This window comes from Zalophus californianus, chromosome 1 (assembly GCF_009762305.2).
Source record: "Zalophus californianus isolate mZalCal1 chromosome 1, mZalCal1.pri.v2, whole genome shotgun sequence".
In the NCBI taxonomy this organism is placed as follows: Eukaryota; Metazoa; Chordata; class Mammalia; order Carnivora; family Otariidae; genus Zalophus; species Zalophus californianus.
In genome coordinates this window covers 152,568,165-152,589,380 of record NC_045595.1, presented here as the reverse complement: position 1 = coordinate 152,589,380, position 21,216 = coordinate 152,568,165, and the positions used below count along the sequence as shown (strand labels likewise).

The 21,216-nt window shown below is 39.8% G+C and overlaps 1 protein-coding gene across 4 annotated transcripts in view; it reads right to left on the bottom strand.

Moving 5' to 3' along the window:
• IGSF11 (immunoglobulin superfamily member 11) overlaps positions 1-21,216 on the bottom strand; it is a 200,510-nt gene that overhangs the window by 86,216 nt on the left and 93,078 nt on the right. For 2 of the 4 annotated variants that reach the window (XM_027586070.1, XM_027586073.1), the window contains exon 1: positions 11,345-11,433. The exons of the other annotated variants lie outside the window; for them this stretch is intronic. In XM_027586070.1, the coding sequence (XP_027441871.1) occupies positions 11,345-11,426 (82 nt within the window). In that variant the 5' untranslated portion in view covers positions 11,427-11,433. Of the gene's footprint in view, positions 1-11,344; positions 11,434-21,216 lie in introns of those variants that run through there. 4 annotated transcript variants of the gene reach the window in all.

The following is a 21,216-nucleotide window of genomic DNA, read 5'->3' as shown; positions in this document are numbered from 1 at the left end:
TCTATCATCTTTTGAGTTAATCTTATTAAAAATTTATTTGTCGCGATACCTAGTTACCATGGTGATAAGAAGGCAACATTACAGATAAGAGAAAAAATTGCCCTTATTCTTTTACTAGCTTAAACCCTTTTCAGTTTCCATCAGTTTACCTAAAAGATTAGGCCATTAATCTCCAGTCTTTCAAAATAAGCCTGCAAATAGCTCAACCCTCATTCCAAGACCAATATATAGTGCAAGCTTCATCCTAATTGCTCTAATTACATGAAGAACATAATGAGATACAGCAGCAGATGGCTACAGATTAAACGTGACAGAGAAGAAATGCTCCTCTCTCTCCTCTTATTGAAGGAAGTTTGCCGTTAAAAGAATTATTTTGTTCATAAAGCCAAATCTATGTTTTAAAAAACGTTATCCCACTTTTCTATTTTCTCCACTAGTATCTTTCCTTAAAAACAAAATTTGTTCATTTCATGTTGGTTTCTATTACTATATATAACAGAGATAAATTTGTACCCCTGCTGAACAAAAGAAGATGTGCTCATAGGAAGTTTTTTTGTCAGAGTTTATATAATAAATCATACACTTCCACAAACCAGCTCCATAATCCCAAAGATGTATTCTATTAAATAGAGATGGGGCGGGAGTGTCTTTAATTTGGGCCTAACAACAAAAAGTCAATGTCTTACCCTTAAAATTAAGTTTGTTTTCCCACCTTCTGTCTTCTGGCTTAATGGTAGTAACTGGCTCAAACCTCGGCTATCCTTTCAAACCCCTCATGCTACTACTGGTAGTATCAGGATCTTGTACACAGGAAATCCCTAAGTCATGACCCCACAAATCACCATCATCACTGAACTTCCAGGGCTCTGGGAGGAGCATCTACCACTGCTGCCATGATCGGGGGGCTCCAAGAAAGCCTCCGTGCCACGACAGAAACTGTGTGCAAGAACAAAGAACAAAAGCTCTGCCTCTAGTGAAACAAGAGATAGAATCAAACTTTTCATCTCCTCCTGAAGATAGACGATATTCCAAAAACTGGATCTAGGCCACCCCCATTCCCCAAAGTGATAAGCCTCTCATTCCAGTTCTAAGATCAGCTGTATCCAGATTATTAGTGTTTATGAATGTTCCTGCTGCCATGGCACTCCACAGTGGACCAGAATACATACAAAAACCGCAAATCGTAGGAGGCTCTATGCTTTCTTCACCCAACAATGTAACACTCCACTGTCAGGATCAGAAAATACTATTCTCTGTAGAAAAAAAATAGTCACTGAATTTTATCAGCCACTCCAATGCAGCACTGTACAATCTTTTGTTGTTGTTAAAAAAATTAGGGAACATTTGTTTGCATGTTATCTTCTCCAAAGCAGGCATTAGTGTAACATGAAGTGAACATATGTGATATGTGACCACTGATCCAGTAATGCCATGGGTCAAATATTTTTTTCACATATCAATTTCCATTAATAAATGAAGTTGTTCTGCTTACACCTCCAAGTCAGTCACCTTAATACTTGACTATACTTAATACTATTTTTCTTGTATTTTATTCTAGTATTACTCTGCCCATCTTCATAATGACAATCTGAGAACTACATGAAGGATTAATAACTGAAAAGAGGAAAATGATACGGGAAACATTTTGAGAAGTACTATTTTCTTGAGGTAGGTGTTTAAAGATACTTGAAAACTTGTTCCAAAAACCAAATCCATTTACCATTTTGTATGGCATGCCCAGGAAGCAGAGAAACTACCAAAACAACGGCTGGCAACACTTTGTCACTCTCCAGGCTTCACCTCAAGGATCGCGTCACCCTGTTTACAGACGGCCCATGTTTTATCCTCAGCCTCCATGTAATTCAGTCTCTAATAAAATTATTAATTACCATTCCAGAATACACAACTGCTTGAAGTTCAAAAAGATAAAAGAAGCTTTAAAACAAATAAATTTCTTGTATAGGACGCGGGGCAAGAAAAAGAAGGGTTAAGAACTGTATCACCTAGACATGAGTTTACATGAACCCCCTTTCAAAAAGAAAAATTAATCCTAACCTTGTCTGTTTCCTTAATAAAATCCCCTCTTCTCTCCTTCTTAATATCTTCATTAAAAAGGCCTCTACTAAAACTGATCCCTCAACAGTGTCTTCCACTTGGTGTTCATCTAATCAATAATAATAATAGCCATACTGTACTAATCCACACAGACTAGATTATGCATCAATAGCAAATCAACTCTGAAACCTCAGCAGCTTTATACAACGTCTATTTCGTGCTCACACAATATCCTCGATGGATCCCAAAGCTCTCTTCTGAACGGTGACTCAGGGACCCAGTCCCGTATCGTCTTATGATTCCCTTATCTCAACATGTGGGTCTCCACAACCCACACCCTGTCACCCTCACTAAAGTCTACTGGTTAGAATACATGCATGGCCCCAACCTAACTGCAAAGAATGCAGGAAAATGCAGCTTTGGTCTGGCTCTAAGAGGAAAATAAAACAGTACTAGGTGAACAAGTGGCACTGTCTCCATCCAATGAGGTGCTTACTCCACACCTAATGAACTACCATGCACCTGGAAGTCTTCACATATACTAACGTCTTTAATATCTTCAATGACCATTAAGATAGTTATGACTATCCCATTTTACAAATGAGGAAATCTAGGTCCAAACAAGTTAAAGTAACCTACCCAAGCTAGTAAGTGACCTACCTAGCTGGGATTCAGCAACATGCTCCAGAAAACACTATGAGGTCCTGCTTCTCAAATACGCAAGACACAGTGCTAGGCACAGTTAAGGATATTGGTCTTCAAATACTTGTAGGGCTATCACATGAAAGAAGTATTTAGATATATTCTGTAAGTCTTGAGAAGACCAAATAAAAGGTAGTACTGAGAGAAAAAATACAGTGAAGGAGAGTATTTTTGAGTGCTTATGATAAGCCAGGCATTGGAATAGATCCCTTACATACATCTCCATCTAGGCACTGAAGCACTCTCACAGGTGGGTGTTATTAATCCCCGTTACGCAAATGAGAGAGACAGACTCAGAGAGATGAAGTAGCCTGGCTAGGATATTAGGCAGAGCCAGGACTGAAACCCACATCAGGCTGGCTTCCAAACCTAAGCAATCTTCTACTGTATTCAGTACAGAGACAGTGAATAGGACTTCATTCTACAAATCACATGGGCAAGGAATGTAACTTCATTCTTTTTTAGAAATATTTTATTTATTTATTTTAGAGACAGAGAAAGAACACACGAGCGGGGTAGGAGCAGTGGGTCAAGCAGACTCTGTGCTGAGTGCAGTGCCTGATGTAGGGCTCAATCTCAGGACCCTGAGATTATGACCTGAGCTGAAACCAAGAATCAGACACTTAACCAGCTGAGCCACCTAGGCACCCCTAACTTTGTTCTTTTTATGTTTTTCTATGACTAAACTTCATTTCGTTTGTGACCCCCCATTTAAAAGAAGGGCAGAAACCTGATCCTTGCATTTCTGCACTGATGTCTCAGGGAGAAGTCCACTTACCTCTAGAACTCAGCAAACCCTTTTAAAGTTTTCTTTCAAGCACAATGCCAACACCTACGCTCCCTCAACTCCCTATCTGATTCTCCTTCCTCAACTAGTCTACAAAATCTTTTTTCTTAACTTTTCCAAATTTAGTTTTATAGACACAGCAAGACTTTGTAATTTCTGAAATTCAAAAACTAGACCATCGCCTCTGCATTCTGCTGAGGTGTCTCTTTCCTCCCCCTGATAACCAGAAAAAAGTATAACTGTCAGAGGGCAACAGGAAATACCAGGAACAGAAAGCACATTGGTTAATGTGTCACAATATCACCCTGTTACATAAGGGAGGCCTTTTGATAATTAAATGAGCTTTAGTATAAGACAGTAAACTTCCCAGCACAAAAATTATTTACGGAAGGGGCGGTTGGTCATGTGGCTAGAGCAACACAGGGATCTAGCTGGTATATTTTGGGGGGCATAGTGATTGGGCCTAGAGTATTTTTTACCTTAATGGATAGGAGGAAAGGATGGAGGAAGGGGAAAAAAAACAACAGTCAAACTTATAATTTCAAGGAAGCCAGAAAAGAATCACTGATTTTCTATGTATATTCGAATGGAAGAGGACAGGAAGGACAGACTACCGTAAAGCTCAGGACTGACATGAGACTATTTAAGTAAAATACGTATAGACCACAAAGGAACAGAATGAGACTATCCAAGAATGTAGTTTCCTAAGAGCCTCTGAAATAAGATGAAGTCTGTCCTCCTTGCTGAGAAAACGTAGGGAATGGTAACAGGGAAAGGTGATGGTGTGGAAGATTAGCTAAAAAAATCCCGAGCTTCAACAACTTTATCTGAATACTGTCACTCAGTAACACCTTGATTCTGATCTAAAACTGCAGAGCCTCCAGGAGAGAGACAGCAGCAAGTGAAAAGACAAAAAGCCATTGCAGCTGAGACATTTACATTTATTCCTCTTATAGCCCAGGGAATACACGCAGATTTTTCTAATAATTTTCTCTAAACTTTTGTCTGAGAGCTAATGACAAAATAACAACAACAATATTAATAATAATAATAAATTACTTTGAAGCACTCCCAGAGGCATCAGAAGATATGCCAAGCTGCATTAAAATGCAGCTTGGAGTTATGTAAACTATCACATTAACATGTAAGACCCTTCAAAGTCCAATCTTACTTAATTTCAAAGCAGTACTTCAAACCAAAAGGCACTATGGGAATTGAGAGAGAAAAGGGAGATAACAATATTCTATCTCTATTTAGGAGAGAATTGAGATCGAAGGGGGGTGGGAGATCTACCAGACATTTTTAATGACAGCTTCATTTGTGTTATATTATAAATGTCCGTCCCTCTGTCACAATGCAAGGACAAAAGGACTATTTTACTTTTTGTTTCCTATATTACTATTATCAATTAAGATTAATGTGAAAACCTACATTTCTGGCTCTGACCTCCTTTAAACCCTAGACCCATATGTTGAATTGCTTGATTTTCTTCCCCTTGGTCACATTCCTCAAGCAGAACAAATTCAATTTGTCCAAAACTGGATTTATCATCTTTTCCCAAAACTAGATCTTCTTCCTTTATTCTCCATTCCAAGGCATCCAAGACAAGAACCAAGAGAATCGCCCAGGACATTTTTGTCATCCTATAGGACAAAGGAATTTTATCTCCTAAATTGCTCTCAGCTGGTGGCCTCCTCTTTATCCTTTCTGCCATTTGCTCTTTCTGTTCTGGCCTTCATCATCTGTCCTCTGAACCCCCTGCACCAGCCTCTCCGCACATCTTGTCTCCCGCGGATACATTCTGTGCACCGTCACCAGAAGACACTTCGAAAATGAAGATGTGCTTATGCTCCACCCTAGATTAGAACCTGGGGATGAATGGAACTCACTCTCCACTAAGGGATACACCAAGTCTCTCAGCAGGACACAAAGTCCTCCCATGAGCTGCCGTTCCACCACCAGCAACTGCTACAGCTAAGCAAACCTGAAAACCCAGTTGCACTCCCTGTGCCACTTGACACGTTTTTGCCTTTCTTCGTGCAGTCTTCTCTGCCCGGAATGTCCTTCCCCTCTTCAAGAAGCCACAGTTCAAAAATCCATTCCCTCAGGAGCCCCTCCATCTCTCCCACCCCTCCTCCTCCTCTTGCTTCCTCCCCCTGTGTTTGCACAGCCATCCCTCCTCGGCACCCACCACACCCTCCTGCATGCCTGTGCTACCCATTAGACTACCAGTAGCTCAAGGAAGTCCTATTCACCTCCATTCACAAGGGAGAAGAAATATACAAGAAATGGTCTCTGAACTAAATTTTTTTTCATTAAGTGACTCAATTTCTACTTGATGCTATTTGTAACATTTTCTCCCAGTTTCTAATAGTGCAAGTGAGAGATTTAGAGTAAGGAATATTTGGTATGCTCAATTTACCAGGAATGGAAAGGAGACTTGACTAAAGTCTTCCCCAGGTCAGCAGTACACCACGCCAGGCATACACTTTCACATGATATTTAATGTTTAAAACTGCCATGTAAGCTGAGTAGAGGCAGTATCCTGTTTGTATAGAGAAGAGAGGGTAATCAAGTCTCCCAAGTTGACACAGCTCAAAAATAGAGGGTTCAATACTGAGATACAGGTTTGATGTCAACTCAGCAGTACTCCTCCCATAAGAGACAGAACAGAGGAAGTCAATGGAAAGAAAAGAAATACAAAAAGTGAAAAAAGAGGAAATTTCCTGAGTTCTCCTCTAGTCTCATAGTTTTCTCTTTTTTGCACATTTCTCAGCAGAGTAGGTGATTCTGGGTAATGGGGTCATTCTAATACCGTGGCTGCTATTTAGAACACCGTGTTAAGAAACGTTAAGGTCAGTGGTTCAATAAACTTAAGCATTAATTAGTTTCGCTCCACTAGACATCCATCCACTAAACTTCTAACTCTTGTGAACCTCACAAACACACAGACTAGGAAAATGTGTAGAGGCTCAGATTTAATCCACTGCCATCATTACAAATACAACTAAAAGTACTAACCTTCCTAATGATGCCTGCACGTTGGTATACGAAAGCTACTAACAGAGGCTCAAGGCTCAGCTCCACAAATAGAATGCACAATGGAATGCCTGACAAGAAAAGCTAAATGTGAGGGGTATTTCATATACATTCCAGAGGGTGAGGATTTCCGTCCTTCAGCAAATGGGTGAGGAGAAGATGCCTCTCACACTGTACCCACCCACACATACCCTAGGTTGGGGTTCTGGGGCAGGCTGTGGGTACTGAGGATTATGGCCTCAATGTGTAAGTTCTGGCTCCAAGCAAAGACTAGAACAAGTCTAATACCCCCACTTCTGCCAAGACCTGCCTGGTAGCGTGGTGTCATAAAATATGCTTGGCCTACTCAGCAGAGGTAGCAGCCCCAGGAAAGATTGCAACTGCTACTAAACAATGTTTGTAGCTCGCCCCTGGGAGAAATAAAAGAGCTACAATCCAGGGACACCAGGCAGAGATCCCAACAACAAGAGCCTTGAAAAAGACAAGGAAGAAAAAATGTAACAGAAACTCGCTGGGCATGTGACTTGAGACTCTTGGCAGGCTGCCCTGCTGGGATGGACGGAATGTGGGCAGAGAATTCACATCTTTCTCCCCACTGCCAGAGGCCAAGAAGGCCCAGACACAGGAATACCAAGTCAGACCCTTCATCAAGCTAATAATCAATGAGAACTTTCTGAGGAGAACAATGAATGAATAACCACCTCTCTCAACTGTTTCACACATGCATGTGACTGATCCCCACTACTCTAACGGCTTTATGACTTTAACAACTTCAAACAGTCCTGTAATATATTAATTAGGTATCAAATATGCAACCAATGCAAGGTTTCTCACCTGGTAGGCAGATTGCTAAACAAAGCTCTGAAGCAAAAACAAAGGACAGAGTTCAGCTTAACATGTCACCCAACATTAACAGGGCAGGGATTGAGACACTGGGCCAAGAGCAGCTAAAACAAAGATGAATAAGATGTCTTGGAGGAGGCTACAGTATCCTGGGGGGAGGGGGGAGGGAGGGAGCAAAGAGAATGCCAATATAAGAAGGGACTGTATATATATGATAGTATATGAAGGTTGCCAGTCAGAGTTAAAAGACCAAAAGCAAAGCAAGCAAACATCGACCCCCACAAGGACCAAAGGAAAGAATTAAAACAAAACAAAACAAAACAAAAAAACCTAGAAATAATCTAATCTGGATTTTCAAAGGAGGACCCAAATTATAAGAGGAGTGTAACTTGTCCAGAGTCATGTGGTCAGTAGCAAAGCCTGGGAGGGAACTCAGGTTTCCAGTTCTTTCCACCAAAGGAGAAAACTGAGGGGGGGGGTGTCGGGGGCAGGGGTGGCGAGAGGGGGCAGGTTCCAGGCTTCTGAAACTGGATGAATACAACTTCAAAAAGAGCAGATTCTAAAGACAACTTGATTAATGAACTGTGAATAAGAATGAAGGGAGGGACATGAGGGCTGGATCTCCTCAAGGAGGGGAGACCTGGAGGACAGAAAGGCTGACATGTGCTATGTCAGTAAAACCAGAAAAGTTAAAAGCATTTCATTTGTAACTGGCAGTAAACATTCTCCTCAAAGCAGCTATCTGCTAAAAGGTTGCTTCAGTGGTGTTACTAGTTTACTCTCCCCTACTGCAGAGAGCTATTTTATCACTGGTGCTAAAACTGTAGGGATGTTTTACATGCAAGATTTCTTAGAGACTGCTGAAATTAAGGCATATCACAACACAACTGCATCTACTTCAGAGTGTGCAAGCCGCTTGCCCAGCGGAACTTCTCTGTGACATCATGAAGTTCAAAGTAATACCCACATAAACTAATATAAAGCTCTACCCAAGTTGCGAAACTCAAACCAGTTGTGCCTATAAGGTAAGGAGGTCGGGCGCCTGGGTGGCTCAGTTGGTTAAGCGACTGCCTTCGGCTCAGGTCATGATCCTGGAGTCCCGGGATCAAGTCCCGCATTGGGCTCCCTGCTCAGCAGGGAGTCTGCTTCTCCCTCTGACCCTCTTCCCTCTCGTGCTCTCTCTCTCTCATTCTCTCTCTCTCAAATAAATAAATAAAATCTTTAAAAAAAAAAAAAAAAAAGGTAAGGAGGTCAATGCTACACTTAATTCATTCAACAAAATTTACCGATTAACTCTGTGTCATGCACTACTTTAAGACCTGTTTTGGGGGGGTTAGAAGACAAAGGATGAGAAGCCACATAAAGGAAAACACAAGATAATTAAGATAAATAAGACCTAACCCCTGCCTAGTGAGAAAAGTAAATACGATACATCAAAAACTATAAAACTGTTTGATAAATGTTATAAAGCAATGCTACTCAAAATGTGGTCTATGGACCAATGTCGACCCATGAATTGTTTGTTGTTGGTCTATAAGAAGACAGCAAGTTCAGAAATTGAAAATAAACATTTAGAAACTTTTATAGCAATTTAACAGTAATTTTAGGTCTGTTGAATCTATTGATCTAAAAACGAGCCTTCTGTTTTGTACGTCTTTTTTACATTTCATTTTTCTATTACTTTATTTGTATTACTTTTCTTTTTTACAAAATATCAGTCCACAAACAGTTTGAGAAGCAATGCAATAAAGTGATGTAACACAAATACTACATACTATACTATACTAAGATGAAGAGAAATAACCTAAGATATTTAAGAGTGGCTCCAGAGAGGAGATAACCTTTAGACTGCAAAGGATAAGTGGGGGTTAACCAGAGACAGTGAGAAGTGAAAGGCACCCCAGGCAAAGAAAGAGCATCTGCAAAAGCCTGGGGGTCACAAAAGTGGATGGCATGTTTGAGGCTAAGTAATAAACAGTAAAAGTGCAGGAAGTTAAGCCACAAAGAGATTACAAGAGACTTGTATGACTTTACAGGTTAGGCTTTTAGGTTTTTACATAAAACACAAGAGGGAACCACTGAACATTGTTACTATCCAGAGAAGGATGTGTTTATATTTTCATTCAAGTTACTCTGGCCTCAGATTTGAAGGAAGAGAGAACAGAAGGAAGGGCAGAGAACAGTTATGAACATACTGGAATAATCTAAGTGGGAATTGAAGAGAACCTGCATTATGTCAAGGGGAACAGGCAAGAGAGAATGGCTTAGAGAAATGTTTCAAAGGCAGGAATGTATAATATTCCTTACTTGCCAATATGTATCAGAATCTGCAATTAGACAGTTGTTCACTTAATTCATAGATGGTCTGATTATACAAGGGGGAGATCAGTAAGCACAAGGATGATGAGCAGGTCACCGAGAGGAGAAAGGTGAGGATGAAATGGTAAATTCTAGAAGGAAAATGTTGAAGTTCAGTAAATACAAGTATGATGAGTGTGCTGCTGAGAGACAGGGAAGGTATCCGGGGCAAAACGTGAAATTCTAGAATGATACTGGGCCTTGATAACATGTGTACACACACACACACACACACACACACACACATTATACATACAGAGAGAGAAGAAGAAAAGAGTTATAGCCAACACATTTATTTTGCACATTCTATGTATAAAGCAGTATTTCAAACACCATGAGAGATAAAAAAAAAAGGGGAATAAGAATAATCCTTTCACTACTAGCCCCAGGGCAACTCTAGGGTCTCCTGAAACCCCCTAGTTAGTTCTGGACCACAGCAGACCTGAGGTACTTACTCCAATAAGTATCAAACCAAGACTCGTTTTCAATCCAGAGAGTTCTATGGGTTCAGGGAGACTCTAAAGGAGAGGGGGGTGTAAGTGCATGTGTGTGTGGGCAGGATAGGAGGGTTTCTCGGCTAGAAGAAATTATACCCTAAAATAACCCTATGGAAAATCTGTCCCTCAAATGAAAACTGTTGAATCAAGCCAGCTCCTCTAGAGCTCCCGATCTTCAGGGAAGGTGTAGCCCTTCCAAACCCAGTGTAAACTCCACAGAGATCCAGAGATAAGCTTCTCCTTAGAATAGCTTCGTCTCACAGTTTAATGAGTCCCTAAAATTCAGTGACTCTTGAGAGAAAGCAACAGTGGTGGAGAACATAAGGCAAGCATCTACCATTTTTCACAGAATATTTGGGAAAAAGTAAGCCTGTTGTTAGATGTAGTCAGAAATAAATCAAATATTGTTCTATTGTGGATATATATATCCCTGGGAGCCACAACCAACACACATGGAGAATACCACTTATCTTTCACTGTGGCCATGGGACAGGCTCAGTATCCATGTATGGTGGTCTGATTGCTTTATCAGGCTCTCATAATAAGTGCCTGCTGTATTTCAGGGCACATGATTTTCCCAAAAGATATAATGGCCTTAGTTTTATAACAACTTCTACTTCATTCTGGTCATGAACTGGGACAAATAACACCCTGTGCATCTTTAGAGCTTTATCTGTACAAGTGAAATTCAGCAATTAACCTGTGAATTTAATCTAATTATTCAACAAGTATACAAGATTAAATATGAAACAGTTTAATTTACCTAAAGAGTAATAAGCTTTTAATCTAAGATCATCAACTGCCACTTCATTTTCTTTTATAAAACATAACGTTGCCCATGTCTTTGTAAAATGACACTGGATATAAGACAAATGTTTACATGCAAGAGAACATAAAACTATCTCCCAAGAGCATTAATTGCCATTTTGTTATCAGAAATGAACAAATTCTCAATCAGTGCCTACCCATCTGCAAGACACGACTGGGAATCAACAGAAAACAAAAAGATCTAATTATCCACAAGGTCTGGAAAAGACAGAGAACAGAATCGCTTAATACCAACAGTGTATGGAGGTAAGCAGAGGAGAAGCTCTCCTTTCAAAGTCTCCAGGATCCTCTGCAAGCCCCGTACAATGCACCAGCATGGAAAGTGATGAATAAGCTTCATTGAGAATAGTGACTGCGTCACGGCGGGCTGAACATTCAGTCCACAAACAGAAGGCTTCTTGTATTTGCTCAAATCAACATAGGAAAGTTTTAGCAGAAAGACTGTGATATTCAAATGGAAATCAGTACTTCCCAGCAAGAATGAACAATCAGCAATTCCTTAAACTGGCACTAAGAGGAAGAGCAGGGAAATGTACCAAAAACAATCACAAACAACCTATATTCCCAAATGTGAAATAAATAAGAAAGATTACGACAGTTAGCATTTTGAAAAATGCACACAGCAAACCTAAGTCTGAATGTTAAGGTCTCCCAATTATCAACCCACTGGTAAGCTTCACCCAAATACTCCTCTTTTGTAAACTGCTTATTACAGGCAAGTTTAAACCCTCATCTAAGATTCTAGGACATAGTTAATTTAAATGGTGTTCCGTGAACATTAAGTAAAAAAGTGCAAAGGCTGTCTGTACCTTTGAAAAGCCTTTACTCACCAGATTAACAGATTCTAGAAAATATCTTTCCAAGACTGGCAGGGCAAATAGTTACCATCATTGCCCCTGTCTGCAAGCACGCATGCAATTTTGGCCTATTTGACCTATGGATCTGGCACTGTGAGTCTGATCTGGGGGTATAATGAGTCCAAAGTTTCCCAAATAAGTTATGATGGTTTCACAGTCACGTTGGGATTGAAGAAAAATATTCAAGGGAAAAAGACAGCTTAAAAATTTGCACCAGCTTTAATCAATGGTTTCTTAAATATGATAGCAAAAGCACAAACAACAAAAGAAAAAACTGATAAATTAAACTTGGTCAAAATTAAAAATTTTATGCTTCAAACTATACCATCAAGAAAGTGAAAAGGCAACGAACAGAATGAGAGAAAATATCTGTATATCATATGTCTGATGAAGGACACAGATCTTTAAATTTAATAATAAAAACACAACCCAATTAAAAATGGGCAAAGGGTTTGAATAAGACATTTCTCCAAAGAAAACACACAAATGGCCAATAACCATATGTTTAGCATTATTAGTTATTAGGAAAATGCAAATCCACAAGGAGGTATCACTTCAAACCCACTAAAATGGCTACAATAAAAAGACAACAGCAAGTGTTGGTAAAAATGTAGAGAAACTGAAACCCTCATTCTCTGCTGGAGAGAATGTAAAATGGCGTGACCACTTTGGAAAATAGTTTGGAAGTTAGAGGGCTACAAGATCCAGCAATTCCACTCTTAGGTATATATCCAAGAAAAATGAAAACAGGTCCACACAGAAACTTGTGCAAAAGTGTTCATGGCAGTATTCATGATAGCCAAAACATGGAAATGTCCATCAATTGATGAATGAATAGAAATCTGTATATACATGCATGTAATATTATTCAATTATAAAAAAAAGAATGAAGTACTGATACATGCTAAAACATTGATGAACTTCAGAAACATTATACTACGTGAAAGAAGCCATACACGAAAGACCACACGTTACATGATTCCATGGATAAGAGATGTCCAGAACAGGCAACTCTCTAGAGATTGCCCAGCACTATGAAGGGGTGGGAGAGAGTGGAGAGTGACTGCAAATGGATACAAGTTTTCTTTGTAGAGTGATGAAAATGTTCTAAAGTTAGATTATAGTGAAGGATGCACAAATCTGTATCCTGAAAACCATCCAATTACACACTTTAGATGGGTGGATTTTATGGTATATAAATTATACCTCAATAAAGCTGGTATTTTTTAATTGTGCCAAACTGCAAACCTTTATGCACTCCTTGAGAGCTTGTTTGGAGGTTCTAGCAGGGAGCGCGGCTACTCGTATACCCTTGACCGAAGAACAGTCCTCCTCTATCGGGGAAGGCCGTCCTCTTTGACCAAGCACACAGCTTCAGGAGGGACGCACATGGAGCAGTGAGGGAGGAAGGGGACACCCGCCTAGCCAGCCAGATCAGCCGAATCAACCCTGGCAATCAATGGGGTGACAGATGTTGCAGCCAGATCGCCTCACATCCAACCTTTATGCACTCCTAAAAGCTGTCCTTCAAACCTGATATCAAATTGGGCAAAGTATATCTGAAGTAGAGTAATTATATTCACATCAACCTGTGTTTACAACCTAAGCACTGTCTAGAATTGGACTGGCTCTGGGGGCACCACAGAACCCAGTATATACAATTTAAACACTTTGAATTTCTATTAATTACCAAAACCTCTTAGCACTTGCTGCCAACTTTGGCTCCATTTACTTCAACAAACAGTGATAGGCTAAGGATTATGTTTAGAATACAAAAACAAAAGGGGCACCTGGATGGCTCAGTCAGTTGGGCATCTGCCTTTGACTCAGGTCATGATCTCGGGGTTGGGGTCCTGGGATAGAGCCCTGTGGCGTCAGGCTCCCTGCTCAGTGGGGAGTCTGTCTCTCTCTCTCTCCCTCTTTCCATCCCCCCCAACTCATGCTCACTCTCTCTCTCTAATAAATATTTTTTTTAAAAAAAGGAATGCAAAGATGAAAGAGAGAGTAGGCCTAGCACCCAAGGAGTCATACCCTCTTAAGTCTAAGACCAACATGTATGCACGTGATTCGAGTTTAGGGCTGTGTGTGCAAATTATGGGGATGAGCACAGAGCAGAGAAATAGAGCAGAGAAGGGAGTGATTTCATCTGGAAATGACGCACAAAGCTTTCGCAGGAATGATGACACCTGAGCAGGGCTTCAGAGGCTTGAGTAAATAGGCAGAGAATGGTGTGGGAAAGGGGACAGAGGAAGGAAAGCAAACCACACTGATGGCAATGCAAAGGTGTATGTCATAACAAAGCAACTTACAGGACTGAAAGAAATTTGGGGAAAAAAAAAAGTGAGACAAGAATGTTAGGTGATGGTCAGGGTGAAGAGAAATGGCTTCACTGACAAAAGGAAATATACAAGGGATATCCTAAAGATATTCCAAGCCTAATAATCCCCCAAATGGAGCTCTCATCCCTCCACCCCAGACCTATTCCCCAGTGTCAACTTCCATCATCTCAGTATATGGGACCAGGCTGATGCTGGTGCTTGAGCCAGAAGCCTGGGACTCACCTTTGACATCTGCTGCCTCCAGCCCCCACAATCAGTCCATAACCAGTGCCACTGATTCTAATTCCAAAATGTGTTCCATCCAGCCACCACGTCTTCCTATTACCACCGCCATTACTCTAGCTCACGCCACCAACATTGCACCTGATTTCTCAACAGCCTCTTCATCAGTCTCCCTGCCACAAGCTTTGACTCACTCCAATTCATTCTACACACAGGGATCTTTTTAAAGTGTCAAACCCTTCAATAAATCCCAACTGCACTAAAGTCTAAAGATGGGGAACATGCCTTGGGATATTCAGTGCCTCATACATTGAAAGAATACTCATCATCTGGGGCGCCTGGGTGGCTCAGTCGTTAAGCATCTGCCTTCGGCTCAGGTCATGATCCCAGGGTCCTGGGATAAAGCCCTGCATCAGGCTCCTTGCTCCACAGGAAGCCTGCTTCTCCCTCTCCCACTCCCCTGCTTCTGTTCCCTCTCTCACTGTGTCTCTCTGTGTCAAATAAATAATCAAAAAATCTTAAAAAAAAAAAAAAAAAAGAATACTCATCATCTTGCCCTGACATGGGTACAGGCCTGTTGGGTTTGAGCTATCTAAGGAATATCCAAGTAGTTACCCTGCTGGCAACTGGCAATACGGGCCTGGATCCCAAATAACATTTGGCTTCACTCTTTCAAGACTAACATAAGCAGAATTACCTATGGTAAACAGGACTAAGACTATTTTAGATAATCATGAACTAAGTTAATAAAGCTTGAAGCAGGCTCAGCTTCTTAGAAAAGATTAAAGTGGCTCTCTAATCTGAAATTCTGCCGTTCTGGGTCAGGTCTAGGTTAGCATTTCAAGGACAACAGAAACCACGGATCTAGCACCAGATTTGTGGTGGGATCTTTACAGGGAGCAATTTGGTAGCAAACCCTATGATGTGGCCACTTCCTTCAAACTATTTTCACAATACCTCTGCCCCTCTGCTCCCTGATGTCCTCACCAATTTTCAAATGACTTCTCTATTAGTTCATCATAAATTGCTCCCAACTCTCAGACACTCCATCTGGGGTGGTCCCCGGAAGTATATATTCTGACAAATACACCAGGCAGTTTCTGTCTGGGGATGCCACTACGTTTATAGCTTAGGGAACAGACACAAAGGTTATCTTCCTTCCTCTCTCCTACTGACCCTAGAGAGCTACCTTACAATGTGGGTGCTGTAAGGATTTTCAGACAAGAATTAAATGATAATTGGTGGGCTTCCCATGGTACTGTGTAAAGTATTTAATATGAAGTACTGTACATGACAAATAAATGCAAAGAGCTTCCAGAGAGTTTCTAATAAGTAACAATTACTTTTCCAAATGCAGATATGGGAGACAGTGATTACAACCTCCAATATCCTTTTTCCTCCTCAACTTTCCCCAATATCAGTGTTTCTTAACTACCATATACAAACACTTCAAGTTCAGTAAGATGGTGATGGCATCTATCTCTCTGTTACTTTTTAAGTCAATATGTAAAATAATCATTCAAATGTCTTAACCTTTAAAACAAACACATTGAGAACTTCTGTCTACATATCCAGAGAGCTTGTACAACAGTTAGTCACGTAAGACTGGTCAGGTTAGGACCTAGTTGGTTGGTGTCTTATTCAGGTGATCACAGGCAACAGCCTGGCGAATTTGATAGTAATAAGATTTTTAACTCATTCATGTTTAGTCCTGTATCATTTACTTTATATCTGAAAGGACCATTGATTAAAAACAGAAAACATAGGAATTATTCAAATATAAGTGAATAAAGAACACATTAAATCCTACAAATTTAACTCACAATGATTTTTACCAGTGTTGTATATTGCATTATCTGATCACGTTTCTTACAACTTACCAAAAAAGTCTCCAACACTTTAAAATCCAATAGGAAAAAAAAAGCAGAAATATGGAAGATAAAATATCAATACTGGCTTTTCATCTACAGGGAATAAGATTGCCTCCATAATGTGTTATTTACCAGAAAAGTACTTATGAATAGCAGTTCGAAAATTTTTTGTATTTTGAAAGAAAGCCCCAAAATAATTTTTTTAAAAATAGGACAAAATAGACTTTCAACCACTGAGTGATAAACTAAGGTTATTATTTATTTTTTGGTGCCTTGACACAACCTTAAATTTCAACCTGCACTTTAATCTACATACATCCCAAAAAGCATGTCATCTTAAAATTTGACAAGTGGGGCTTTATTTTATGTGATTAACTTAAACTAAATTAAGCAACCTTGGTATACATGCAAAATAATATATGTATAAAGTTATTCATTTTAGTATTGTTTAAAATAGTAAAATATTGGAAACCATCTAAGTATTCACCAGTGGGGAACAAGTTATGGTACATCAATATGATGCAATGTTACACAGACATAAAAAAAAGAATAAGAAAGCATACAGTATAATGTGCTACTGCTTGTGTAGGAAAATGGGGGTGGGTTATAAATGTATTTGATTGTATATGCTTAAAATAACTCAATGATACTTTAAAAAAAAAATCAGTTACCTGTGGAGGAGACAAATTAGAGGAATTGAGCCAAGAAAAACTTTTCAAGAAGTATTCTTTTATTTATTTTTTTTAAATTTGAGTCATGTGAATATATAACCTATTCTAAGAAAGAAATGTTTAAAATAAATATTTTTAAAAGTAAACCATGTAAAAGAGTATTTTAAAAGAAATGAATACTTTCAAAAATGTAGTACTCAGTAACTAGTTTATATATAATCACATAAAGTCATTTTGTAAAAGAACAATCTCAATTATGTCTCTAATCTTAAAACTGCTCAGTACATGCACTCTTGAATCACATGGAACACAGCAATCTTAGAGTTAATTCCATCTCAAACCCTTTTCATGTCCCATCAATGGGTGAAATAGCAGCAACAATGGGTTCCTTCATTTTCTCAGAGCTACAAGGAAAAAACAGTACAAATATGAGCTTCTTGACAAATCCCTGTAACAAGTGACTGAGAACAAAATTTTTGAAAATACTCATTTTTTCTCATACACTATACATCACTTGTTAAATGGAAAAGTCAAAATGCCTTTTCATTTATAATGCTACACTAAATCATACATTAAATATAAAATTTATAACACAATACTTAATAATAGAATATCCATTTAAGATCAATTTTGTCTTAATCACATTATCTTTTACAGACCCCAAATGACAAAATGCTTTTTAAAATTCAAAAGGAGGTTCTTGAGAAATAGGGTCTCAGTTCAAAAAAAGGTGAGAACAAAGCAAAATGTCTACAGTGCACCGATGACCAACTGACACCCAGAGTTGTTGGAGAACAAAAATCATAAATCTAAAGATATAAAACAAAATGAACAAAGAAGGTTGGCTTTTCTATTCACCATCCAACTTCAAAAGGGTATTCTTGTTATTCATCTCTCACTGAGTCCACACCCAATTGACTTTGACAGTGCTTCCAAAGGTTCACCTCTCTTGAGCTCCTTCTCCTATCCTAACCTAACTCTTGGCAAACACCTCACTTTTCACCTTTATTAGAAGAAATGGAAGGGGGCTCCTGGGTGGCTCAGTCAGTTGAGCGTCCGACTCTTGATTTCGGCTCAGGTCATGATCTCAGGGTGGTGAGATCAAGCTCCTTGCCGGGCTCTGCGCTCAGCAGCCAGTCTGCTTGGGATTCTCTCTCTCTCCCTCTGCCCCTCCCCCTACCCGCTCACACACAGGCACGTGCTCTCTCTCTCTCTCTTTCTCCATCAAATAAATAAATCTTAAAAAGAAAGAAAGAAAGAAAATGTTAGGAATTCTGGACACTGTGCCACACCAGAGTGTCCACCTTCTTGCCTACCCTTTCACCTTTCTCTCCCACCGCAGGAGGCAGGGTAACTCCTGTCCTGCCTTAGAGCATCTCTCAACGTCCATCAAGATCTTGTTTGGGCCATCATCCTACCACATCACATGTCAACTGCTCCCTTTTCTTTGGCCCCTCTCTTTGTGCCTTCAAAACAGCAAAGACCTTGCACTATTGTGAAAAATTTCTCTTGATCCTGCTCCATCCTCTATTTTCCTATTTCTCTCCACTTTCTAGTCAAGCTGGCCAAATACATAATTCACATCCATTACCTCCTCCTTCTTCCCTCAGAAAAGGTATACTTCAGTTTCAAACCCTCTACTAAAAAAACGTTATCAAAGTTCCCGAATGTCCTCCTAATCACTGAATCAAAAGTAAAAGGGACCTTCAAGCTTATCTACTCCATTTAGCTTAATTATATGGGTAAGTAGCTGAGAATCATGAAAGATTAATTTGACCAACATTATACAGTGAATCAGTTGGGCTGACACCTTGACGACCTTCCATCCAGAAGAATACACATTCTTTGGTAAAAAACAAAAAAACAAACAAACAAAAATCCCTAACTTAAAAAAAGCAAGATGGATCCTCCTCAAGATTATCTTAGGTATCTCCACAAAAGAAAAAGAAAGAACCATAATTATAATCTGAAATGGAGGTCAATACAAATATAGCAACAGATAATCCAAAGTCCATTGCAGTTAGCTTTAGAATATGGCCTTGCACTTCATGAATTCCTAAGCATCTAAACCAAATAATAAAGTTCCATTGTGGAATTTTTTGGGGGAAAAGCCAATTCCTCTTCCTTTTCTCTACTCCTCCCTCTGCCATGAACTTGCCTGCAGTACACAATCTAAATCTGGTTGCTGAAAGACTCTGCTTCAAAACTGTACAAGCAGTCAGAGAAGGAGAAAGAGAAACAGGGAAATAAGAAGCAACAAGTTTCCAGAAGGTAGAAGCAGTCCGTCGACAGCCCCAAATGCTAATAGTGCACATTCTTCCCCCTGCAGACTTCTTTTTGTGCATTCTTAGTCATCCTAAATAAGTCTGAAGTTTTACTGAATTAGGGCTTAGCCTCTTTTACAAATAAACATGCCCAGCTGAGCATGAAGAGTATAGATTCCTTAATCTACTTGTAATCTACTTGTGTTCAGTCTCCCAGACTGTACATTCTAGAGGCCGACCTACAGTCTTAGAGTAAAATATTTGAAATTCTATTACCCAAGGTTTCTCCCCATCCAACACCTTCTTCCATAATACTCTCTGAAACATTCATATAACTACCCCCAAAAAATTATAATAAATGAGGACCTTAAACAAAGAACCAATGGGAATTAATAGATAAAAAAGTTATTTAGATTATACTCTTAGCTTTGCCAGGTATTCCATTCCAGTTAACTGGTAGGCTTCATAGACTTTTTTGCTTCACTTTTTACTGTTTTATCACACTATTTTCAGTTACCCCAAAAACTGAGGAAGGCAAGGTACTATAAGAGACATCCACCCAGGAATATACGATACCTAGATTTCAAATTAAACAATTTAAAAAAATTAAAATAATAGGTTACTGGTAGGGAAACATAAAGACACTATTTTGTCATGATTTTGAATATTACTTTAATAAAATTAATCAGCAGAATGAGGAGAGGAGGGAGAAGAGTGATGGGCAAACCAGGGGAAGGATAAGATGGAGGGATGAGAGATGAAGGGCAAGTAGAAGAGTCTATGGAGAGAAGAGCCGTCCTATATGCTGCCCTCTAGGGCTCTGTGCGGTGTCCACTTGTTCTCCTTTCCTTCAGACTCCTACCTCAGAGCCAGCTAGACTTAGAGCCATGGGACACCCCTGCATGGTATACAAAGTATACCCAAGAACTGAGAGGGTTTCCTCTGGCATGAGGTCACGGAGATTCAACTGGGATTCCCCAGCGGCCTTGTTTAAAGGGAATAAAGAAGATAATACAACAGGGAAGGCAAGAAAGATGGGAGCCATTCCTAGGTCAGCAAACTCCTCAATGCACTTCTGTTAATAATTTAATCCTTGTGCATAATAGCCAGAAACAGCCCATCTGGTTACCTTCAAAATAATTTTAAACTCAAGGAATTGTACTAATCAAAAGTGAACTAAGAAGTCATTCAATCCAGCCTCCCTTCTTAAAGGTTACTGGGATAAAGATACTTGGATAAAAATCATTGCAGGGTCTACTTCTAGTATGGAAGAATAAGCTTCTAACGAATTAAAATTCCCACAAATAACAACTAAAACTCTGGACAACATATAAAAAACAACTACCTGAGGGCTCTGGCAAGTGAACAAAAGCCAACATGTTTGGAAGTCTAAACTTGGAAGAAGTGACCAGCATGGAGTGAGCTGAAAGTCCTCAGCTTTTCCCTGAACAGCCACAGTCATGGTGGTGGTGCTAAACAGCTAAACTCCTATTTTAAAAAACCCATCCTCGGGGCACCTGGGTGGCTCAGTCAGTTAAGCACCTGACTCTTGACTTCAGCTCAGGTCTTGCTTGATGTCAGGGTCGTGAGTTCAAGCCCCGCATTAGGCTCCATGCTAGGCATGTGGTGGGCATGGAGCCTACTTAAAAACAAAACAAAACAAAAAAAAAAACAAACAAAAAAAACTGGGGCACCTGCGTGGCTCAGTCGGTTAAGCATCTGCTTTCGGCTCAGGTCATGATCTCAGGGTCCTGGGATAAAGCCCTGCATCAGGCTCCCTGATCAGCAGGGAACCTGCTTCTCCCTCTCCCTCTGCTTCCCCTGCTTGTGTTCTCTCTCATTCTCTCTCTCTCTCTCTCTCTCTCTCTCTCTCTCTCTCTGTC